The following is a 20,285-nucleotide window of genomic DNA, read 5'->3' on the forward strand; positions in this document are numbered from 1 at the left end:
AGGAGGAGGAAAGACCTCTCTCTCCTTCTCCTCTAGCACGCTCTTTTTAGGCTGCTGTGTTTTGCTTTTGTCTTATTGGCCATCAGTACAATGACCCAGTTAACTGCGGCATCACAGTGTGCTCCCTCCCCCACACTTCCTTTCCCCTGGCAGGACTCGGCACTCTCAAATTTCCCTCCCTAGTTCAGGAGGAATGGTGCTTCTCAGAGCTACATTCCTTTGGAAAAGCAAAGCGGGGAACGTGCTCCCTTTGGCCGTAGTAGCAGATGGCCGACTGTGACTAGAAGCAGCTATAGCACAATGCCAACACACTCCCCGTATCTGAATGCATGCACATGCACCAGTGCTGCTTCTCATTTTTCAAAGCGACCTCGATTCAGCTGTGATGTTGCAGGGGTGAACAAAAAAGGCAGACCTTTAAAAGTGCCCCTTTGCCTTCTGATAATGACGTCAGCTTTTTCGTTTCGTCTTAAAATCATAAGCTCTCTCACCTCCGTCTTCATGTTATTAAAAAAGTGCAGCAAGAGATGGCAAACCTAGATCTAACCTATTACTGACTTTCTCCATTATCTTTTAAATATCACTAGTAATGGAGTTTGCATTTATAATTGCAAGGTTCTTACTATGCCAGCAGGTGTTCTTTATCTTAGATTTCGTTGGTTCTCTCTTTGTGACGGAAACCATACGCTCAAATGTCTCAACATACCCACATATTAATAAAGTTTTGTATGAAGTGCTCCTTTCTTACAGTTTTCTCCTTTGACCACACTGTCATATTGATTTGGTTTTTTTGTGTGAACATACAAAGCTACCGTATGCCGAATCTGACTATTGGTCTTAGCATGAAAGCATCTTCTAGGATCAGCAGTGCATATTACAAATATCTCAGGCAGATGTCTTTTCCTAAACTAATTTTTAAGTGAAGATGCTAGGGACTGAACAAGCAACTCCCCATTTGCACGGGGGTTACGTTCCAAGGCACTACAAGTTTACATACAATCTCGCATATTTGAAACACCATTGGAAAAGCCTGCAAACACCCTCTAAACCTCATGAAACCCTTTAAAAAACCCTTTTAAAACCAGCAGCACTTACCAGATGCCAAACTCCACCACAGCCACTCCCGCCAAACCTCCTTGCTCAAACTCCCAACTCTCCACAGGCCTCAACAGTCAGTACAAGGACTCCTGGGATTGCATTTGCAAAGGCTTGTAGGATTGTTAGGTGCTACTTTTGTGTCTTTTTTGCCCTTTCTGGACTCTTTTAGGGCTGTTTTTGCCATTTTTAAAGTCACTTCTGGTTTTGGCATGATCGCCGCATGTGCCGTCTTGCTTCAGTTGGACGCGTATCAATTGGTTGTTGCCTGTATATACAAATATGTGCTGTACCACAGAGTTATGGGCGCTGCATTTGTCTATCTAGTTCCATCAGTACATTGGTACCTTATAAGACTAGCAAAATACAATCCACTGCCCTGAGGATCTATCTTACAATCTAAATTTCAACAGAGAAAGTAGGTCTGAGGAGGAGAAAGTAGGAAGGGGGGCAAGACAAGGTTAACAAAGCAGCAGAGAGAGGGCAAGAATGGACAAGATAACCAGGATTAGAGATTAATGTGCTGCAAATGCGGCTCTGTGCTTAGCTTTGTTTACCATGGGATGTGAACTGAGACCAAGTCAAAGACCTCATGGAAAAGGTGGGTTTCAGGGTGGCTGATGTTCCAACCTGAAAGAATTCTATGTTCGTGTTCTGGAGATTCTGCCTGGATTCAGGGAATTGGATGGCTTTCGAGTTCCCACTGCACTGATTTATATGGTGCGATCCATGCTTCACTAGGCTTTGTATTTCGTTCATAAAGAAATGGGAGTCATATATGCACTGCATTCACATGTTGTACCCTTTTGAAATACAGTGGTACCTCAGGTTACATATGCTTCAGGTTACCTACGCTTCAGGTTACAGACTCCGCTAACCCAGAAATAGTACCTCGGGTTAAGAACTTTGCTTCAGGATGAGAACAGAAATCGTGCTCTGGCAGCGCGGCGGCAGCAGGAGGCCCCATTAGCTAAAGTGGTGCTTCAGGTTAAGAACAGTTTCAGGTTAAGAACGGACCTCCAGAACGAATTAAGTACTTAACCCGAGGTACTACTGTATTATATTTGACTGTGATATTTGGCTGTGATATATGTCACTCACCCTTTGCAGAGCATCACCTTTATAGAACTGGAAAAATAAGGATTTGGGTATTTCTCTCTCCCCTATATGTACTTGGCTATCCCTGCTGCCAACATGGTGCCCTCCAGATGCCACAGACTCCCAGCCCCCATCATTTCTGGCTATTGCCCACGCTTGTTGGGGCCGATGTGAATTGGAACCCAGAAACTTTGGGACTTTTATATAGCACTTCATCAGCAAGTTCCAACCTTTACACAAATACGTTAGTTGAACGTTAGTTGAACAGATGCTGTGTATTTTCTTTCGCCCCCGACCCTAAATCCTGCCACTTTTCTAGTTTGCTAGAACATTATTTGCTTATTTGGGAAACTTCCTCTCCATCTTTTCTGATTCTATACAATGTAGGTCAAGCTTCTTTTTTGCTGAGATCCCGGAGGAAATGAATCTTTCTGACCTGTGTGGAAGAATGGGGGACCCAGATTCTGCAGACAGGCCATAGCAGGGCTTTTGTGTCTCTGCTTCCTTGTCACAGGAAATGCTGTAAATAGAGAAAAGGATGGGGTGGAAGGAGGTTAGGACTACGTTCTTCCCAGATGAGAGCTGAGCACCACTCCTGGTTTTCCTGTTAGCATTTTGTCTTCTGCACATCCGTCTTCTACATATGAACTTATTGTTGTCTCGAATGTCACTTTTTGTGTTTTGCGTAGTTTGATAACCTTGAAGCTTTGTTTTGTTTTGCTTTGTTTAAATTCCCTCTAGGAATCCTAAACGGTGACACAGTGTGTCTTTCTTTAAGCATTTTGAAGTGGCTCAAACCTAAACAATGTATTATCTAAGCCCGTTGCTGTGGTTAGATATCTAAACACACATCCACTTATGACTTGAGGAAGAGGATGCCGTTTTCTGAGCAAGTGAGTGGCATCAATTTGACACTTAACAAGGAGTAAAACTAGGAATGATGCCATCTTTTTGAAGGTGTGTTGGGTCTTCTATGTTGGCTCTAATGTAATCCAGAGGTGAATAAATTGGTTATATTTCACATAAAAGAGTTCCTGGAAGGTTTAATTGAGAGGCTGCATAGTGCAGCTGTAAAACAGGAAAAATTCAAACAAGGAATTGGGTAAGAGAATAAGGATAAACTTTAATGCCGTTACACAATCTATGTTGCATCATGGCTTTATCTAACATGCTAAGTATGGCTGTAGCTGCTGCCTCTCCTCCCCCCCAAAAAATGCAAGATTGTGGTGAGATACAGAAATAGTGGTTTGGAGCATTTATTTTTTGGGTGGGGGGGACAGCTGGGGAAATGGACATAGTTTTATAAAATGTTGCAGAAATAGCGCCTAATGGAAGGAGATGATTCTACCATTAATGAAAACAAACTATTTCTAACCAAGACCTTACCTGGATATTAATTTTAATGGAAATGCTTGAAAATAGTTAGTGGTGCAGCGAAGGAACTGCTAGGAGGATGCTCTCTGTGAACACCAAGGCATGTCTACAATAGCATCCCTACACTGAATCAGGCCACCAATCTAACCGTTTGTACAAGAGCAATCAAACAGCAAAACAATCTTTTGCATATTTACTTAGAAGTAGGTCCCACTGTGTTCAATGGTTTTATTCCCAAGGAGAACATGCACACCTTTAACAGAGGTACTGAATGACACACACATGAATAGCAGAATGCTCCATTCATATAATTCACATTCAGTTTCAGTAACATTTTGGTTATACTTTGAAGATATGTACCCTAACCTCTTGGTATTCTTACCTCTCTATTTGTTGAGTAAAACTATTTGCATTCCCAACTAACCGTCAGTATGATGTGCTGTTGTAACTATGACACCAGTAAAAACCTCTGTTTTGTAAGATGGGGAAAACTTGAAACCTGCAATCTTAGTTTTTCCAGGTGTCTTTACTACTATTTATCTAGTGACTCATGTCTTTCTTTAGCTCAGTCACACACTACTGGCTTGTCTAACTGATCATTTTTTATGAGGATTATTGAGTGCATGTGAAATGCATGACCACGTATGGAGAACAGCATTTATTAGTGTAAATATGGAGGAGGAGGAGAGGAAGATTTCTGCAGTGAATACTGTGTTGACTATTTAGATCAGACCATCTAGAATGAAAGACTAAGCTGCTGTAATTTGAGGTTGGAAGATGTACAGCGTGTAAGAGTGTGGCTTCATTTCTCAAAATCTGCTTCATATTTGGACTTTTGCATATTATGTGGATGTGTTCCTTTTGTTGTGAATTTCTGCCCCTACTTCCCTGTCCTATTAACTTTTTTTGGGGGGGGGGGGATCCTTATATGAACTTAAGTCCAGAAAATGTAACTGCACTGGCTTGATTGAAAATTTAAGTGCAGAATCCGCACCGAATTTCCTTTGAATTGTTCCCAGCGTTACTTTGGATTTGGATTACTTTGCACAAATAGAAGAAGAGAGAGCTCTTCCCCCAATATCGAGCCACATTTGATTTCTGAGAAACTTGGTGCAATTTGATGTACACAGATTCCTGCCTAATGAAGTGCAGGCATTCACTTGTCCTGTCCTGGTTCCCCAAAAGTCCAGTTGTCCATCTTGATAGCAACCTGTTGCAAGTGTTTCTGGTGCAGATCCAACCTTGGAGTCTTAGAGCTTCTTTTTGACATAGCCTCCCGATTAGGGGAAAACCCTGTGTGGTTTGACTTTCTTTTTTCAGTGGCTCCTGTGGATTGCGGGGGTGGTGTGTGTGTGTGTGTGTGTGTGTGTGTGTGTGTGTGTTGCGTATGTCAGGATAGGAAGAAAGGAAGGAAGGGGGAACTGAAATTAGAAAAGGAGCCAAAGAGCGGCTGCTGGTGAAAGATGATTACAGCTCATTTCAAGGCCACTTCCTGCATGCCTATGATAGGACAGTAAACAAACGCCTCTTCGGAAGCACAGAAACGGGCAGGAACTAATGTGTGGAAGAGAAGGGTCATGGCAGGGTCTAACTTGGCCTGGCAAGAGGAAGCTCCTGGTCACATGGCCCTGGGAATCTGTAGCCTTGTGTGCATGTGAGAGAGAGTTGAGCCGATTTTTTCTTCTTCATCCTTTCTACCACCCACTCTCGTTTCTTCTCCTGCCCTCTTCCCCCCATCCCCTTCTGGACAGTTGTGTGACAGTATCAGATGGCTGCTTTGTCCCCTTCCACATCCCTCCCAAGAATGCTTTGGGCATTCCTAAGGTCATTGTAATGGTGAGGGGCCTCCAGCCGGGACTTGACATCCTGCCCTCTCCCATTGCCAATTTATGGCCCATGAAAGTTAACCACAAGGCCAAACTCCGCTCCTGCTGTTTCTAGATCTCCCCAGGATGATGGGGAGCCTTTCTCCTTCTGCCCTGGCCAGAGTTCTCCTTCTTTCCCCGCCCTGCCAAACCCTCAGTCTCCTTCGGAAGATTTGTTACTTGAAGGCCCTTGGTCTTGTTTCGAAGCTTGAACTCTTTCCAAAAACACCAGAAGCACATCGTTCTGCCCGGACGCTGAGGTCCAGCGCCGAGGGCCTTCTGGCGGTTCCCTCATTGCGAGAAGCAAAGCTACAGGGAACCAGGCAGAGGGCCTTCTCGGTAGTGGCACCCGCCCTGTAGAACGCCCTCCCTTCAGATGTCAAAGCGATAAACAACTACTTGACATTCAGAAGACATCTTAAGGCAGCCCTGTTCAGGGAAGCTTTTAATGTGTGATATTTTAGTGTATTTTTGGTTTCTGTGGAAGCCACCCAGAGTGGCTGGGGAAACCCAGCCAGATGAGCAGGGTACAAATAATAAATTGTTGTTGTTGTTGTTGTTGTTGTTGTTGTTATGCACTCTCAAAATGGTGCTAGGTCCAGTGCTAAAGAGCTGGTGGAAATTATGCCTTGTGCATAGCAAATACCTTATCACATTGATTAAGGTTTTAGAGCTGCCTTCCCCAACCTGGTGCCCTCTGGATGCTTTGGACTACAATTCCCAGCCTGGCAGGTAGTTAAGGATGAGTGGTAGTCCAAAACATCTGGAAGACATCCTGTTGGAGAAACTTGTTTTAGAGACTGCAGAGATGGAGAAGTTAATGAAGAGTATCTAGTGGGGGAATGGGCAGTCACTCCCCATTACAGTGATGGAACGTGAAGTCCCATCACACTTCATACTAACAAGAAACGTTTTCTCATAATTTTCCTTGCATTTCCAAAACGTAATGTTAAAACGCTCCATCCCTTTGATGATCCCTTTTCACACATGAGAACAAAGCAGTTTGGGAGCTGCTACCCTGTAGTGTGCTCTCATACTGTTGGAGAGTATGTGGGGTGTGAATGAAGAAATATTGTGGGCCCTGCCTTTCTCCCAGCAGATTGTCAACTGTTTGAAGATGGGTCAGATGGGGGGGGGGAGAGAGAGAGCCATGTCATTGGTCCCTCAGGTGTAGTAGCTTCATTCTTATATCCTCTCCAACTGGGGTCACTCCACAAGGAAGTGAATCATACACCACTTACATGCATGGAGGAGTTTCTGGGGCATCATGACAGAAATTGAACAAAACTGAAAGCTGCCTCTTTCAGTTTGGAGATGGTGTGTCCCTGACGTGCTTATTCATTGTTTGCAGACTGCTCCATGGGTGTTGCTATGTCCCAGGTGCTTGTTGTACCTTATGTAGAATCATAGGATTGTAGAGTTGGAATGTATCCCAAGAGCCATCTAGACCAGCCCCCTGCAATGTCCATCCAACCTCTGTTTAAAAGCCTCCAATGAAGGAGAGTCCACCATCTTCCAAGGTAGCCCGTTCCACGGTCAAAGAGCTCTTACTGTCAGACAGTCTCTTCCTCTTTCTTTCAGTGCATCTAGGCAGCAGAGGTTCCAAGTAAACTGGGCCTTTGAATGGGTGAGAATAATCTGCTCTGATCCTCCATAGCTTGATGGGGCTAGTATAGCGGCCGGAGAAACTGAGCTGTCAATTAGAAAGTCCCTGATTCAGAGCTCAGCTCTAGTGCGTGATCCCTAGGTGCCTTTAGCCATACCGTTCCCCTCTCAGCCTTAACCTCCTCCATTTGTTGCACTGGGAGATAATAATATTAACTTGCCTTGCAGGGTTGTTGTAAAGATTACAACAAGACAATGCACGTGAAACATGCTGAATGCTTGAAAATACACCACACAAGTGTTAAGTTATTGTTACGTTGATCTGGTGCCCAGTGTCATAGCCCAGTGGTAGAGCAGCTGCTTTGCATTCAGAAGTCCCAGGTTCAATCCCTGGCATTTCCAGGTAGGGTTGGCAATGTCTGCTGCGTGAAACCTAGAGAACTGCTGACAGTCAGTGTAAAGGTAAATGACCCCTGGACCAGTCCAGTCAAAGGCGACTGGGGTTTTGGTGCTCGGTGGCGAAGCACTGGGAATGGCGTACATCCGGGGGCATGGCTGGCACGGATCCCAGGGGCGTAGCATGCCACCTGTGGGGGGCGTGGCATGTGTCAAGTGGCGAGCGTCCCGGGGCGTGAGCGTCGAGTGTCCAAGCGGTGAGCGTCCTGGGGGTGCGTGGCGAGTGCCAAGCATCCGGGGGGGGGCGGCTGCGATGTTACTCCCCAGATGGCACCCAGGGGGGACCGCGCCCCCCCCACCTTTGTCTGCCAGTGGCAGTGCTCTTCTCGCTTTCAGGCCAAGGGAGCCAGTGTTTGTCCACAGACAGCTTTCCAGGTCATGTGTCCAGCATGACTAAACCGTTTCTGGTGCCACGGAATACCGTGACAGAAACCAGAGTGCATGGAAACGCTGTTTACCTACCCGCCACAGTGGTACCTATGTATCTACTTGCCCTGGTGTGCTTTCGAACTGCTAGGGTGTGCAGAAGCTGGGACAGAGCAACAGGAGCTCACCCATTACAGGGATTCGAACCATTGACCTTCTGATAGACAAGCTCAAGAGGCTCAGTGGTTTATTTTTTTAAAAAATGATATTTATTGAGAATTTTAAAGTTACAAAGAAAAAAGAAGGAAAAAAAGGTTTAGACCACATAACCAACTGAGCTACATCCCATAAATTTCATTTTCTTCTTATCCTCTTCCCCAACCCCCGTCCCAAATCTTGGACTCCCATAAATGAAGCTGCTATTTCTGTTGTATACACATAAGTGAGAAGAACTGCTAACTATACTTCTTTTTTTCCTGCCAGGCTCTGTCCATGGCAGGGTTGCTTCTAAGAAATTTCCCAAGTGGACAGACTCCAGAGGCTTTGGGTTATTTTTTTCTTTCTTTCTCTTCTTCAACAAGTATTGTGTAAGAGACAATGCGCTCCCCCCCCCCCATGGAAAACTTTTTTTCTTTTTTCTTTAGCTCACTGGCTTTGTATAATGCTGTCTTCAGAAGTAATGAGAGAGCAGGGGGTGGGAGAGAGGAGAGGGGCTTCTTAAAGGCCCACAGCTACTTTTCAAAGCAAGTAAATTCTCCTTTCCCCACAATTGCATTGAATATAGTACAGAAGCACATTCACCTGCAGGACACCCCCCCCCAAAAAAAACCTTCTCTGAAATTGCTTTGGAAAGAAAAATGAACAGTGACCTGAGCAGCCCTTCATTAGAAGATCCTTCTTAGAGGCAATATTCATTCTTGGCCTGAACAGCCCTGTGGCTGATGCGCTGTTGCCCTGGGAATGTGTTTGGCTCATTAGGAGCCTTTCTGCCTGATCAGTCTGCTGTGTGATTAAATGTGTGTTAATTCCTCCTAGTTGGCAGCAGGTCACCAGAGGGCTGTCCTCCCTCCATGCGCCACACTTGTGGTGCTGCACTTTCTTTTAAAATAATAATTTTTTAAAAATTCAAAATTATAACAAGACATATTATCCAAAAACATACAATCCTTGCCCCCCCCATTTTTCCTCCCTCCCCCCTCCCACACAAAACCCACCCACCCCCACCCCCTGACTTCCCTCAGTTCCAGTCTTTGGTTTCTCTAAGAATGCTGTTTTCTGCATGTTACAAAGTCGTATAGATCCTCAAACTATTTAGCTGATTATTATCAATAAAAGGTTTGTGAATGTTTATTCAAAACCTGCCAAGGAGTCCAGTTCGGTTTGTTGCATCTTCAGATACTTTGTAAAGGGTTCCCATTCATCCTTAAAGTCACAGTTATCCTTTTCCCGTAGGTTATATGTCAGTTTTGCCAGTTCTGCATAGTCCGTAAATTTTTCTTGCCATGATTCTTTAGTTGGGGTTTCTTCAGTCTTCCATCCTTGTGCTACCAGAACTCTCGCAGCCGTTGTTGCATACATGAAGATATTTTTCGACTTTTTTGGCAGGTCTTTCCCTACAACCCCCAACAAAAATGCCTCGGGTTTTTTTAACAAATGTTAAATGGTGCTGTACTTCCAAAGCACAATCTTTTTGTATACCTGGAGTGGGGAGCCCTGGCTTAGAGAATTGGTTTGCTTCAGCTCTATGGAGTGAAGCACATTTGCACCAAAGCCTTGAGCACCAAATGGTTACGGTTTGCGTTGCAATTAGAGGCAGGCGATGCTGCAGCTACCCCTGCTGTTTTAAGAGTTTTTAAATGTTACTTTCAATGGCTTGGGGACCTGTGCCTTCCTCTTATGGTGTCCACATGAGCAAGTGTTGCATAATGGTTAGAGGGTTGCACCAGGATGGGGGAGACCCGGGTCCAAAACTTTTGCCATTAAGCACGCCATGTTACTATCGGGCCAGTCACTTGCTCTCAGCCAAACCTCCCTTGCAGGGATGTTGTGGCAATAAAGTGGGTGAGAGGAAGAGAACCACGTGTGTCATCTTGAGCTCCTTGGAGGAAAGACAAATAGAAATGTAACCAATTATTTTACTTCTCCTGCTTACGATTTCTAAGTGGAAGCAAACATCTGGACTTTTATTTTGCTTCCCTGGCCCTAATCCAACAGTGCTCATAGCATTTTGTATGAACTTTTTTTTAAAAGGCATTTTAAAAATTCGGTGGGTGTTTAAATCGGCGTGCTCACTCTCTGCACTACTTCCAATCAAAGAAAAACGTGGGGCAACACCGACTAAAGTTAAATGTGAGCCCTGCAGCTTTTTCCACCCCCTCCTGACTCAGTCACTAAAATGCACTTGTGTCCCACTTTCAGCCATCAAAGCAGAAAGGCTTCAGGAGTTATATTTATGCTGAGAGCGACATTTGGATGTCGAAGGATGTCAAAGCATTGCTGTGGTTTGAATGCATACTACCGCTTGGACAGATAGTATTCCTTGAGTCTACGGTATTTTAATGGGTTTACTTGGCAAGGCAAGCTATGCAAATGTTGGCAGCATGTGAAGAGTATGTAGACTCCTCCGGGTAACGAGTTCTGGATTTATCCCTGGAAGAATTGCGTTGTTGCTTTAGTGCTACAACTACTTCTATCTTTTAAATTTAGCTTATTTTAAAGTTTTTCAACAAAAGCTTGTTCATTTAGTGGCTTTGTCTGGGATCATCATCTGGCTTTCCATTTACTGAAACATTTGCCTCCCTTTGTCCGAGCAAGCTAAAAGCACTGAAATAAAAAATAAAAGCTAAACCATTAATTGGCCACTTGTTCATTGCAGCCAGACTGACGTTGCCCAGACACTGGAGAGACTTATACAGTGGTGCCTCGCAAGACGAAAAGAATCCGTTCTGTGATTCTCTTCATCTAGCAGTTTTTTCATCTTGCGAAGCAAGCCCATTGAAGGATTAGCGGATTAGCGCTATTAGCGCTTTTAGCGGCTTATCTGCTGATCGGATCAGCTGATAAGCGGCTTAGCGGCTTAGAAAAAGGTGGGGAAAAGGGGAAAAAACCAGCAGGAACTTGCAAGGCATTGTCGTCTTGCAAAGCAAGCCCATAGGAAATTCATTTTGCGAAGCACCTCCAAAACGGAAAACCCTTTTGTCTAGCGGGTTTTCCGTCTTGCAAGGCATTCGTCTTGCGGGGCACCACTGTAATGTGTGCTATTGGACTACAGGTGTGATATTTAGCCCTTGTGGAAATAGTGACCCAAAATGATATTTCTTCATGGCATTAAAAAAATCAAATAAATTTGTTTTGACTTGGCACTCACATATTTTTTATAGTAGATAGGTAGCCGTGTTGGTCTGCCATAGTCAAAAATAAAAAAATTCCTTCCAGTAGCACCTTAAAGACCAACTAAGTTAGTTCTTGGTATGAGCTTTCGTGTGCATGCACACTTCTTCAGATACACTGAAACAGAAGTTGCCAGATCCTTCTATATAGTGAGAAGGCGGGGAGGGGTGTTACTCAGAAGGGTGGTGGGAATGGGAGATAGGCAGATAGCTGGGAGAGCCTGTTGACGACTCTTAACGACTGTAATAGGTCTTACAGGAGAAGGCAAGGGGTGAGGAGGTGAGAAATGGTTTAGTCATGTATAGTGAGATAAGAATCCAATGTCTTTGTTCAGCCCAGGTTTTTCCATTGTTTTAAGTTTGGTAATGAGTTGTAATTCAGCAGCTTCTCTTTCCAGTCTGTTTCTGAAATTCCTTTGTAGTAAAACAGCTACTTTGAGATCTTGTATAGAATGTCCTGGGAGATTGAAGTGTTCTCCTACTGGTTTCTCTGTTTTGTGATTCTTGATGTCAGATTTATGTCCGTTTATTCTTTGGCGTAAGGTTTGGCCTGTTTGTCCAATATAGAGAGCTGAAGGACACTGTTGGCATTTGATGGCATACACAATGTTAGACGATGAGCAATTAAATAGTCCCGAGATGGTATGTGTGATGTTGTTGGGGCCAGTAATGGTGTTGTCCGGGTGTATGTGGCAGCAAAGTTGGCATCTGGGTTTATTGCAGGCTCTGGTGCCAGTGTCTGTGTTAAGTCTGGTTGTAGTATTATTGTGGGTTAGGAGTTGTTTAAGATTGGGTGGCTGTCTGTAGGCAATGAAAGGTCTTCCTCCCAGAGCTTGAGAAAGAGAACTGTCATTGTCCAGGAGAGGTTGTAGATCTCTGATGATGCGTTGTACTGTTTTAACTTGGGAGCTGTATGTGATGACTAGAGGTGTTCTGTTATTTTCTTTTTTGGGTCTGTCTTGCAGCAAGTTCTCTCTGGGTATCAGTCTGGCTCTGTTGATCTGTTGTTTAACTTCATCTGCTGGGTATTTTAGTTCTGAGAAGGTTTGCTGTAGATCTCTTAGGTGAGAGTCTCTGTCTGTAGAGTTGGAACAGATGCGGCTGTAACGTAGTGCCTGGCTGTATACAATGGACTGTTTGGTATGTTTGGGATGGTAGCTGGAGGCATGTAGATATGTTTGTCGGTCAGTTGGTTTGCGGTATAAGGTGGTGTCTATGCGCCCATCCTGTATTTTTATAGTAGTGTCCAAAAAATGTATTTCTTGCATAGATTGATTCATTGTAAGGTTGATTGTGGGGTGAAAATCATTAAATTTCTGGTGAAAGGTGTCCAGGGTCTGTTGACCATGTGTCCAGATGATAAAAATATCGTCAATGTATCGCAGGTACAAGAGAGGTTTGAGTGGGTAGGAGTTCAGGAAACGTTGTTCTAAATCTGCCATGAAGATGTTGGCATACTGTGGGGCCATGCGGGTGCCCATTGCTGTGCCGCTGATCTGAAGGAACAGGTCATCACCGAATTTGAAGTTGTTGTGGGTAAGGACAAATTGGCAGAGTTTGGTGGCAAGGTCCGCTGTGGTTTTATCTGAAATGGTGTTCCTTATAGCTTGTAAACCATCGTTGTGTGGGATGTTGGTATACAGAGATTCCACATCCATAGTAGCTAGTAACAATACTATACTAGCTACTATGGATGTGGAATCTCTGTATACCAACATCCCACACAACGATGGTTTACAAGCTATAAGGAACACCATTTCAGATAAAACCACAGCGGACCTTGCCACCAAACTCTGCCAATTTGTCCTTACCCACAACAACTTCAAATTCGGTGATGACCTGTTCCTTCAGATCAGCGGCACAGCAATGGGCACCCGCATGGCCCCACAGTATGCCAACATCTTCATGGCAGATTTAGAACAACGTTTCCTGAACTCCTACCCACTCAAACCTCTCTTGTACCTGCGATACATTGACGATATTTTTATCATCTGGACACATGGTCAACAGACCCTGGACACCTTTCACCAGAAATTTAATGATTTTCACCCCACAATCAACCTTACAATGAATCAATCTATGCAAGAAATACATTTTTTGGACACTACTATAAAAATACAGGATGGGCGCATAGACACCACCTTATACCGCAAACCAACTGACCGACAAACATATCTACATGCCTCCAGCTACCATCCCAAACATACCAAACAGTCCATTGTATACAGCCAGGCACTACGTTACAGCCGCATCTGTTCCAACTCTACAGACAGAGACTCTCACCTAAGAGATCTACAGCAAACCTTCTCAGAACTAAAATACCCAGCAGATGAAGTTAAACAACAGATCAACAGAGCCAGACTGATACCCAGAGAGAACTTGCTGCAAGACAGACCCAAAAAAGAAAATAACAGAACACCTCTAGTCATCACATACAGCTCCCAAGTTAAAACAGTACAACGCATCATCAGAGATCTACAACCTCTCCTGGACAATGACAGTTCTCTTTCTCAAGCTCTGGGAGGAAGACCTTTCATTGCCTACAGACAGCCACCCAATCTTAAACAACTCCTAACCCACAATAATACTACAACCAGACTTAACACAGACACTGGCACCAGAGCCTGCAATAAACCCAGATGCCAACTTTGCTGCCACATACACCCGGACAACACCATTACTGGCCCCAACAACATCACACATACCATCTCGGGACTATTTAATTGCTCATCGTCTAACATTGTGTATGCCATCAAATGCCAACAGTGTCCTTCAGCTCTCTATATTGGACAAACAGGCCAAACCTTACGCCAAAGAATAAACGGACATAAATCTGACATCAAGAATCACAAAACAGAGAAACCAGTAGGAGAACACTTCAATCTCCCAGGACATTCTATACAAGATCTCAAAGTAGCTGTTTTACTACAAAGGAATTTCAGAAACAGACTGGAAAGAGAAGCTGCTGAATTACAACTCATTACCAAACTTAAAACAATGGAAAAACCTGGGCTGAACAAAGACATTGGATTCTTATCTCACTATACATGACTAAACCATTTCTCACCTCCTCACCCCTTGCCTTCTCCTGTAAGACCTATTACAGTCGTTAAGAGTCGTCAACAGGCTCTCCCAGCTATCTGCCTATCTCCCATTCCCACCACCCTTCTGAGTAACACCCCTCCCCGCCTTCTCACTATATAGAAGGATCTGGCAACTTCTGTTTCAGTGTATCTGAAGAAGTGTGCATGCACACGAAAGCTCATACCAAGAACTAACTTAGTTGGTCTTTAAGGTGCTACTGGAAGGAATTTTTTTATTTTTGACATATTTTTATGTTAGCAATAAGGACCAGAGTAAGAATCCATTGTCCTATTATGCTGGAATTTGGAATGCATGGGGCTGTATCGTTTTTTTATTATTTACACACACAACTTTATTGCGGTCCATAGACCCATTATGACTGTACTTGATGTGTTTTTCTGATTTCCGCCCCCTCCTAGGTAGACTGCAGTCATGCCATGTGCTGACACAATGACAGCGAACACAGTCGCCGGCGTGAGCATCAAGCCTAAGACCAGTGTTTGCAACGCTATTGAGAGGTGGGTAATTTTTAACGTCCCTTTCAAAGTGGCTTCTAAGGAGAGTAAGGAAAGAAATGATGACGTCTCATTTAGTTGGTCCTAAATTGCGCTTCTGAAATGAGAACAGTTTGAGTAGTTGCCCCTCACTTCCCATTTTCTGAACTAGAGACAAGCACTGTGAGCCTAAATACATGTAGCTGGGAGTAAGACCTCTGCACTCTGTGTCCTACCACTGAGCTTTGGCCCTTCTGGTTTGCTGCATCCCTCCTTCGTAGGTGTGCTAGATGTCAAATGTTTTGTTTTGGTTTTTTTAATTACATGCACTTTCGGTGACATGTTCTGTTGACTTGACTTCTGTTTATAAAGTGGGTGGTGGTTAATTTTAGTATCTGTCAGTAATGGTAGCTGCTTCCCCTGTTTATTGTCTTATTGCCACTGTAAATAGCCCTGGAGATACCACTATGGAGGTGAAAAGTTGGGTAGAAAGGTTTTTTATAATTAAAATACGTGGCAGGAATAGCTGGGAGAGAGGAAGCAGTTGGCTCATAATGTGTATATGGCCTGCTGTACCCCTTAAGCTAGGGATGCAGGTGGCCTAGGGCTTGCCAATCGGAAGGTCGGCAGTTTGAATCCCCGCGACGGGGTGAGCTCCCGTTGCTCAGTCCCTGCTCCTCCCAACCTAGAAGTTCGAAAGCACGTCGAAGTGCAAGTAGATAAATAGGTACCACTCTGGCGGGAAGGTAAACAGCGTTTCCGTGCACTGCTCTGGTTCGCCAGAAGCGGCTTAGTCATGCTGGCCACATGACCTGGAAGCTGTATGCCAGCTCCCTTGGCCAGTAAAGCGAGATGAGCGCCGCAACCCCAGAGTCGACCATGACTGGACCTAATGGTCAGGGGTCCCTTTACCTTTACCCCTTAAGCTAGCTGCACACAGTGTACTGCTATAGCAATACCCTTTTTTTTAGCAAGCTTGTGGAAGGGTTTTGAACATGCGCTACACAAAATGGGATTCTGTTGATATGAAGAACCCACTTAAAATCTCAAAACACAGGCTCACATTAGTGCAGAGATAAGGGGAGGTAGATGCAGAATGAAATTGATGATTAAGATTTTTAGATGAGTGGGGTAAAGATGCAGCTGGATTTACTGCAGCCTGGCACTCTCCAGATGTTTTGTACTTTTGCAACCCTCATCTGCTTCAGGCAGCACAGCTGTGCTGGCTTGGGCTAATGGGAGTTGTTGTCCAAAACATTTGGAGGATGCCAGGTCGACAGAGGTTGTTTTAGTGAGGAAAAGGGGGTTGGGTACACAAGTATGCCTCTTTCAAGGGAAAAGTAAAGGCAGAGGGAGGAGAGCAAACCTATGAAGACTGCAGGAAGGTTAAAAGTTATACTATAAGATCATGACCAATCAGAGAGCAAGGAACGTGGAGGTAAAGTTCCTCTGTCAATTTTTCTACCTTCATTTCCTAGGAGTAGGTTTAAAAGTCTAAATAATACAACCACAAAGGCAGAACTTTGGTGCAGGCCTTCAAAGAGGAAGTGCTTGGAGACCATCACGCCTAAACTGGTACAGAAAGCTGAGCCATCTCCTGTGGTAGAGAGCACACTGAAGGCGCTGGAGAACTTGATGTTGGATCCGAGGATAGACTGCATTCAGCAGAACATGCTCAGTCCCAAGATGATCATTGCCGACCCTTCTGTAGAACTAAACATCCGAGAAAGCAGCAAGATTATAAGGAAGCAACTGGGAGGTGCTCCAAGCCTGCGGGCTGTTGGGAAAACAACTTTGAAAAGCAAGCCTTCGAGCATCAAGGACAAGATTTCGGAGTGGGAAGGCAAGAAGGAAGCTCTGTCTCCTGCGTTGGCGTGGAAGGAGGAAGAGCAAGGAGTTAAAGAGGAGCTCAGTTCGTTTTTGGGCGCGGTGGAGAAGATGACCAGGGAAAATGCAGCGGTGAGGGACGTGGACGCCAAGAGGCTTGTAAACTGGCAGCTGGAATGCAAAGGCGCAAGCAAGGAGAACGAGAGGAGAATCGGGGTGCTGAAATGTGTTGGGGAGAAGAAAGCAGACATGAAACTCAAGGAAGATGAACCCACTTCCAGCACTGGCAGGAGCACCGAGTTGAAGGAAGGGAAGACGGAGGTCCAGAAGGAGAACGTGTCTGTCCTGAGTCAGGTCAAGAAGCTGGAGCAGGCCTTGAAGGGAGGAGCATCGGCAGAGCTGCAGCCCCAGTTGCCAGGTACTTACTATTCCCCGCACTGCCTGCAAGAGAAGGTGGACGAGGGGCAGAGTCCCTCTGAAGGCCAGGAAAGCCGGATGGAGCTTGGGAAACGGCTTCTCAGCTGGGACTCCGAAGCTGGTGAGCCTATCTTTGGGACTCTGGAAGAGGTGAAAGCATCCCGTGCAAAATGCAAGCCCGGGAATGAGGAAAATGTCTACACAGAGCCAGGATTGCTTGATAAGAGGCCTTTTATCAATCCGCTGCCCAAGCCGCGGCGGACTTTCAAGCACGAGGGCGAAGAGGGGTGGATTCCGCCAGTTAGGAATAAGCGAAATTTGCCCCCTCTGCCTTCTATTCCACCTCCTCCCCTCCCTTCTTCACCCCCTCCTTCGGCCGTCAGCAGAAGACTGAGGAATGGGAAGCATAAGGCGAACACGGATCACAGGTATCATTCCTACTTTTTGTTCTAAACTGCTGAATATGGAATTCTTCATATAACTCCTACATCCAATATGTGTTGATTCCTTTCAAACTGTTGGCCAGGTATGTGTGGATCATGTTTTCCTCATTTGATAACGGTCAGTATTTTGATGTGACTCGATGCAGCCAAAAAGCTTGGGGTTCAGTTCTGGTCAGAATTGGCTTGCTGCGTGCCAAGACTGATTTTCTGCTAGACTTCACTGTGTGCAAGAAAACTTACATGGGGGAGAGAGGGGGAGGGAAATAGAGCATAAATTGGAGAACCAGTTTATATGGTGAATCGCTAGTTTGCTTTGAGGGAGAGTTTGGCAAGGGACTGAGTGGCACACACTCTGCTTTTGTTTGTAAACAGATGGAAAGAGAGGACTCAATGCGTTCTTCCCTCTTTGAAGTTTCATGCATATGAACTTCTCAAGCAGCGGTGGTTGATCTGTGACCCTCCAGATGTTGCTGGACTCCCAGCTTCCATCAGCCCCAATAGTCAGCAACAATAGGAGTTTCATTCCAACAAGATCTGGAGGGCAACAGGGTTAGTCCAATGCCCCCAAACCCAAGGTGACTATCTCGCCTGGCATTGACTGGCAGAGCCTGCCCAGGGATTTAGGCCAGGTATGGGAAACCTTTGCTCATCTAGAGGTTGCTGAGCTGCAGCTGTGATCTTCCCTGGCCCTTCGCCACACTTGCTGGGGCTGATGGGAGTTGTAGTTCAGCAACATCTAGGACCAAAAGAATCCTACACCTGTCCTAGGCAGAGAGAGGTCTCTGCACAGTTCTGCTATCTGAGATCCAGCCTACATGTGAACCTAACCCCCTTGAGTGCTGGAGATGTGTTGGTTAACCCTTCCTTTTCTAACAGCTCCCTCCTTGCTCCCACCACCTAAACCCCAGACCCCAGTGTAACTTGGAGACACAGATCCTGCTGAAACCAGTTCATTGGGGGAGGTGGTGATTTCCAGCGTGGGATTGGGGGAGGGAAGCACTTGGCAAGGGAAGGGCTATTTATAGTGGGTAACTCAGTCAGTAGAGCCTGAGACTTAATCTCAGGGCCCTGGATTTGAGCCCCACGTTGGGCATTGCAGGGGGTTGAACCAGATGATCCTCGTGGTCCTTTCAAATTCTGTGATTATATTCTATTACCTATTATGTGCAACAAAAGGGCTATAGTTAACATGATGGTCGATGTTGCAATCTGTAGTTTTGCCTTCAGCCTGGAAGGGTTGAGGGCCTCTAAACTAGGCCACTCCTAGAAGTAAGGAACCATTTAACTCCATGGCTCTCCAACAGTTAAGCAGGTTTTTGTAAAGAGGTGCAAGCTCCTCCCTGACCTTTCCTGATCCAGTATTGGCCTGCATCGCATCTAAAGCACGGAGCAGACTCAAGTGCATCAAATTGACCTATGTTCATTTTATGTTAGCTTGCCCATCAACATACATGGCACTTCACTAAAGGGTCCCTTCCCTGAGGAGTTAGCAGTCTAAATATTGACACCTAGGAGGCAACAGAGAGGGAAGAAATGGAGGCAGAGTAAATAGACAAACCAAGTGGATGTATTTCAGTGAGTATGAAGACTAATGTACCAAAGGCTTCAAAACACATTAAGATTTGGGGAAGTGACTTGAAGGAATGGAAAGAGGTGGCATCATGCAGGTGTTCTGAGAGGCAGTTCCAAGTGCATAGAAGAGCAAGGGAGAAGGGGCAGAATCTTTTGGGTGAAAAAGATATCTTTGAGTGGTGGAGCTCAAGGAGGAAAGATGTGCCAGGATATAAGAACGGTGAGATGTGGGGATAATGGGTGGCTCATAATTATCAACCCACCCTTCATCCTAGGACAGGTTACAACAGTTAAAACACAAGAACAGTTTATAACAATTTAAGATCACAGAATTGAGATCTACAGTATCTGGGGGGGGGGGACCTTTACAGTTGTGGTTTAACATGAGACAAATGTGTGAAGATGCAGTTCCTACCCTGCTGACTAAACCTGTAAATAGTATGTCATATGTCAACTTATTAAAAGCTGTGCTTCTCTCTCTACCCCACAAATGCCACAGGAAGTCCTATGAGTTTGAAGATTTGTTGCAGTCCTCTTCCGAGAATGGCCGGGTAGATTGGTATGCCCAGACCAAGCTGGCCCTAACGCGCACTTTATCAGAGGAAAATGTCTATGAAGATATTTTAGGTAGGCAACTTTGAGTGATGGGCAGCCTGATATTTAAGACCTAAGTAGTTAAATCTCAGTTCATTTGCTCTCCTAACTTTATGTTAAAGTCTATTTTAGAGCAGCCAGAATTTAGGGCAGTGTTCTGTTAGAAGTAGTTGTTGTGTGTGTTACGAGTGGGGGGGGTTGTTGGGGGGCGGGGGGATGAGACGGGGTTCCTGTTGATGCTCAGAATTGCCTTGCCAGCAGAAATAATGTACATTACAAGATTACAACACGGGCACTATATTTTGGCTAGTAATAGAAAAGTAGTAAGAGCAGAAGAATATATACTGACAGTTATAACATTGCATGTACATAACATATCTAAAGGGGTATATGCACGCACACACACAAACACACAGCATAGATTAAGTTGGATGTTTATGTTAATTCCCAGCTAAAAGATGATCCAAAGTGATTCACTTGATCTGAGGCTGTTGGGGAATAGTTAATGGGGTTTGAGTGACTTGTTAATGTTTGTCTTGCATTTGAAGTACAGGCCACAATCCAAGGCAGAGGAGTGGAGATTAATAGACTTAAGCACACTTGACT

At 44.9% G+C, this 20,285-nt stretch overlaps 1 protein-coding gene and 1 long non-coding RNA gene across 8 annotated transcripts in view; one reads left to right on the forward strand and one right to left on the reverse strand.

The window, feature by feature from the left end:
• Positions 1 to 2,695, reverse strand: part of LOC310687249 — a 22,942-nt gene extending 20,247 nt beyond the window's left edge. The window contains exon 1 of the long non-coding RNA XR_014516332.1: positions 2,630 to 2,695. This is a non-coding gene — a long non-coding RNA (uncharacterized lncRNA). The remainder of the gene's footprint in view (positions 1 to 2,629) is intronic.
• Positions 1 to 20,285, forward strand: part of DENND2A (DENN domain containing 2A) — a 76,221-nt gene that overhangs the window by 23,359 nt on the left and 32,577 nt on the right. For all 7 annotated transcript variants that reach the window (XM_083461908.1, XM_083461911.1, XM_083461907.1 and 4 more), the window contains exons 2-4: positions 14,752 to 14,850; positions 16,305 to 17,498; positions 19,585 to 19,712. In XM_083461908.1, the coding sequence (XP_083318034.1) occupies positions 14,765 to 14,850; positions 16,305 to 17,498; positions 19,585 to 19,712 (1,408 nt within the window). In that variant the 5' untranslated portion in view covers positions 14,752 to 14,764. The remainder of the gene's footprint in view (positions 1 to 14,751; positions 14,851 to 16,304; positions 17,499 to 19,584; positions 19,713 to 20,285) is intronic.

Source organism: Podarcis liolepis, assembly GCF_965112155.1.
Source record: "Podarcis liolepis genome assembly, chromosome: 10".
NCBI classification, from domain to species: domain Eukaryota; kingdom Metazoa; phylum Chordata; class Lepidosauria; order Squamata; family Lacertidae; genus Podarcis; species Podarcis liolepis.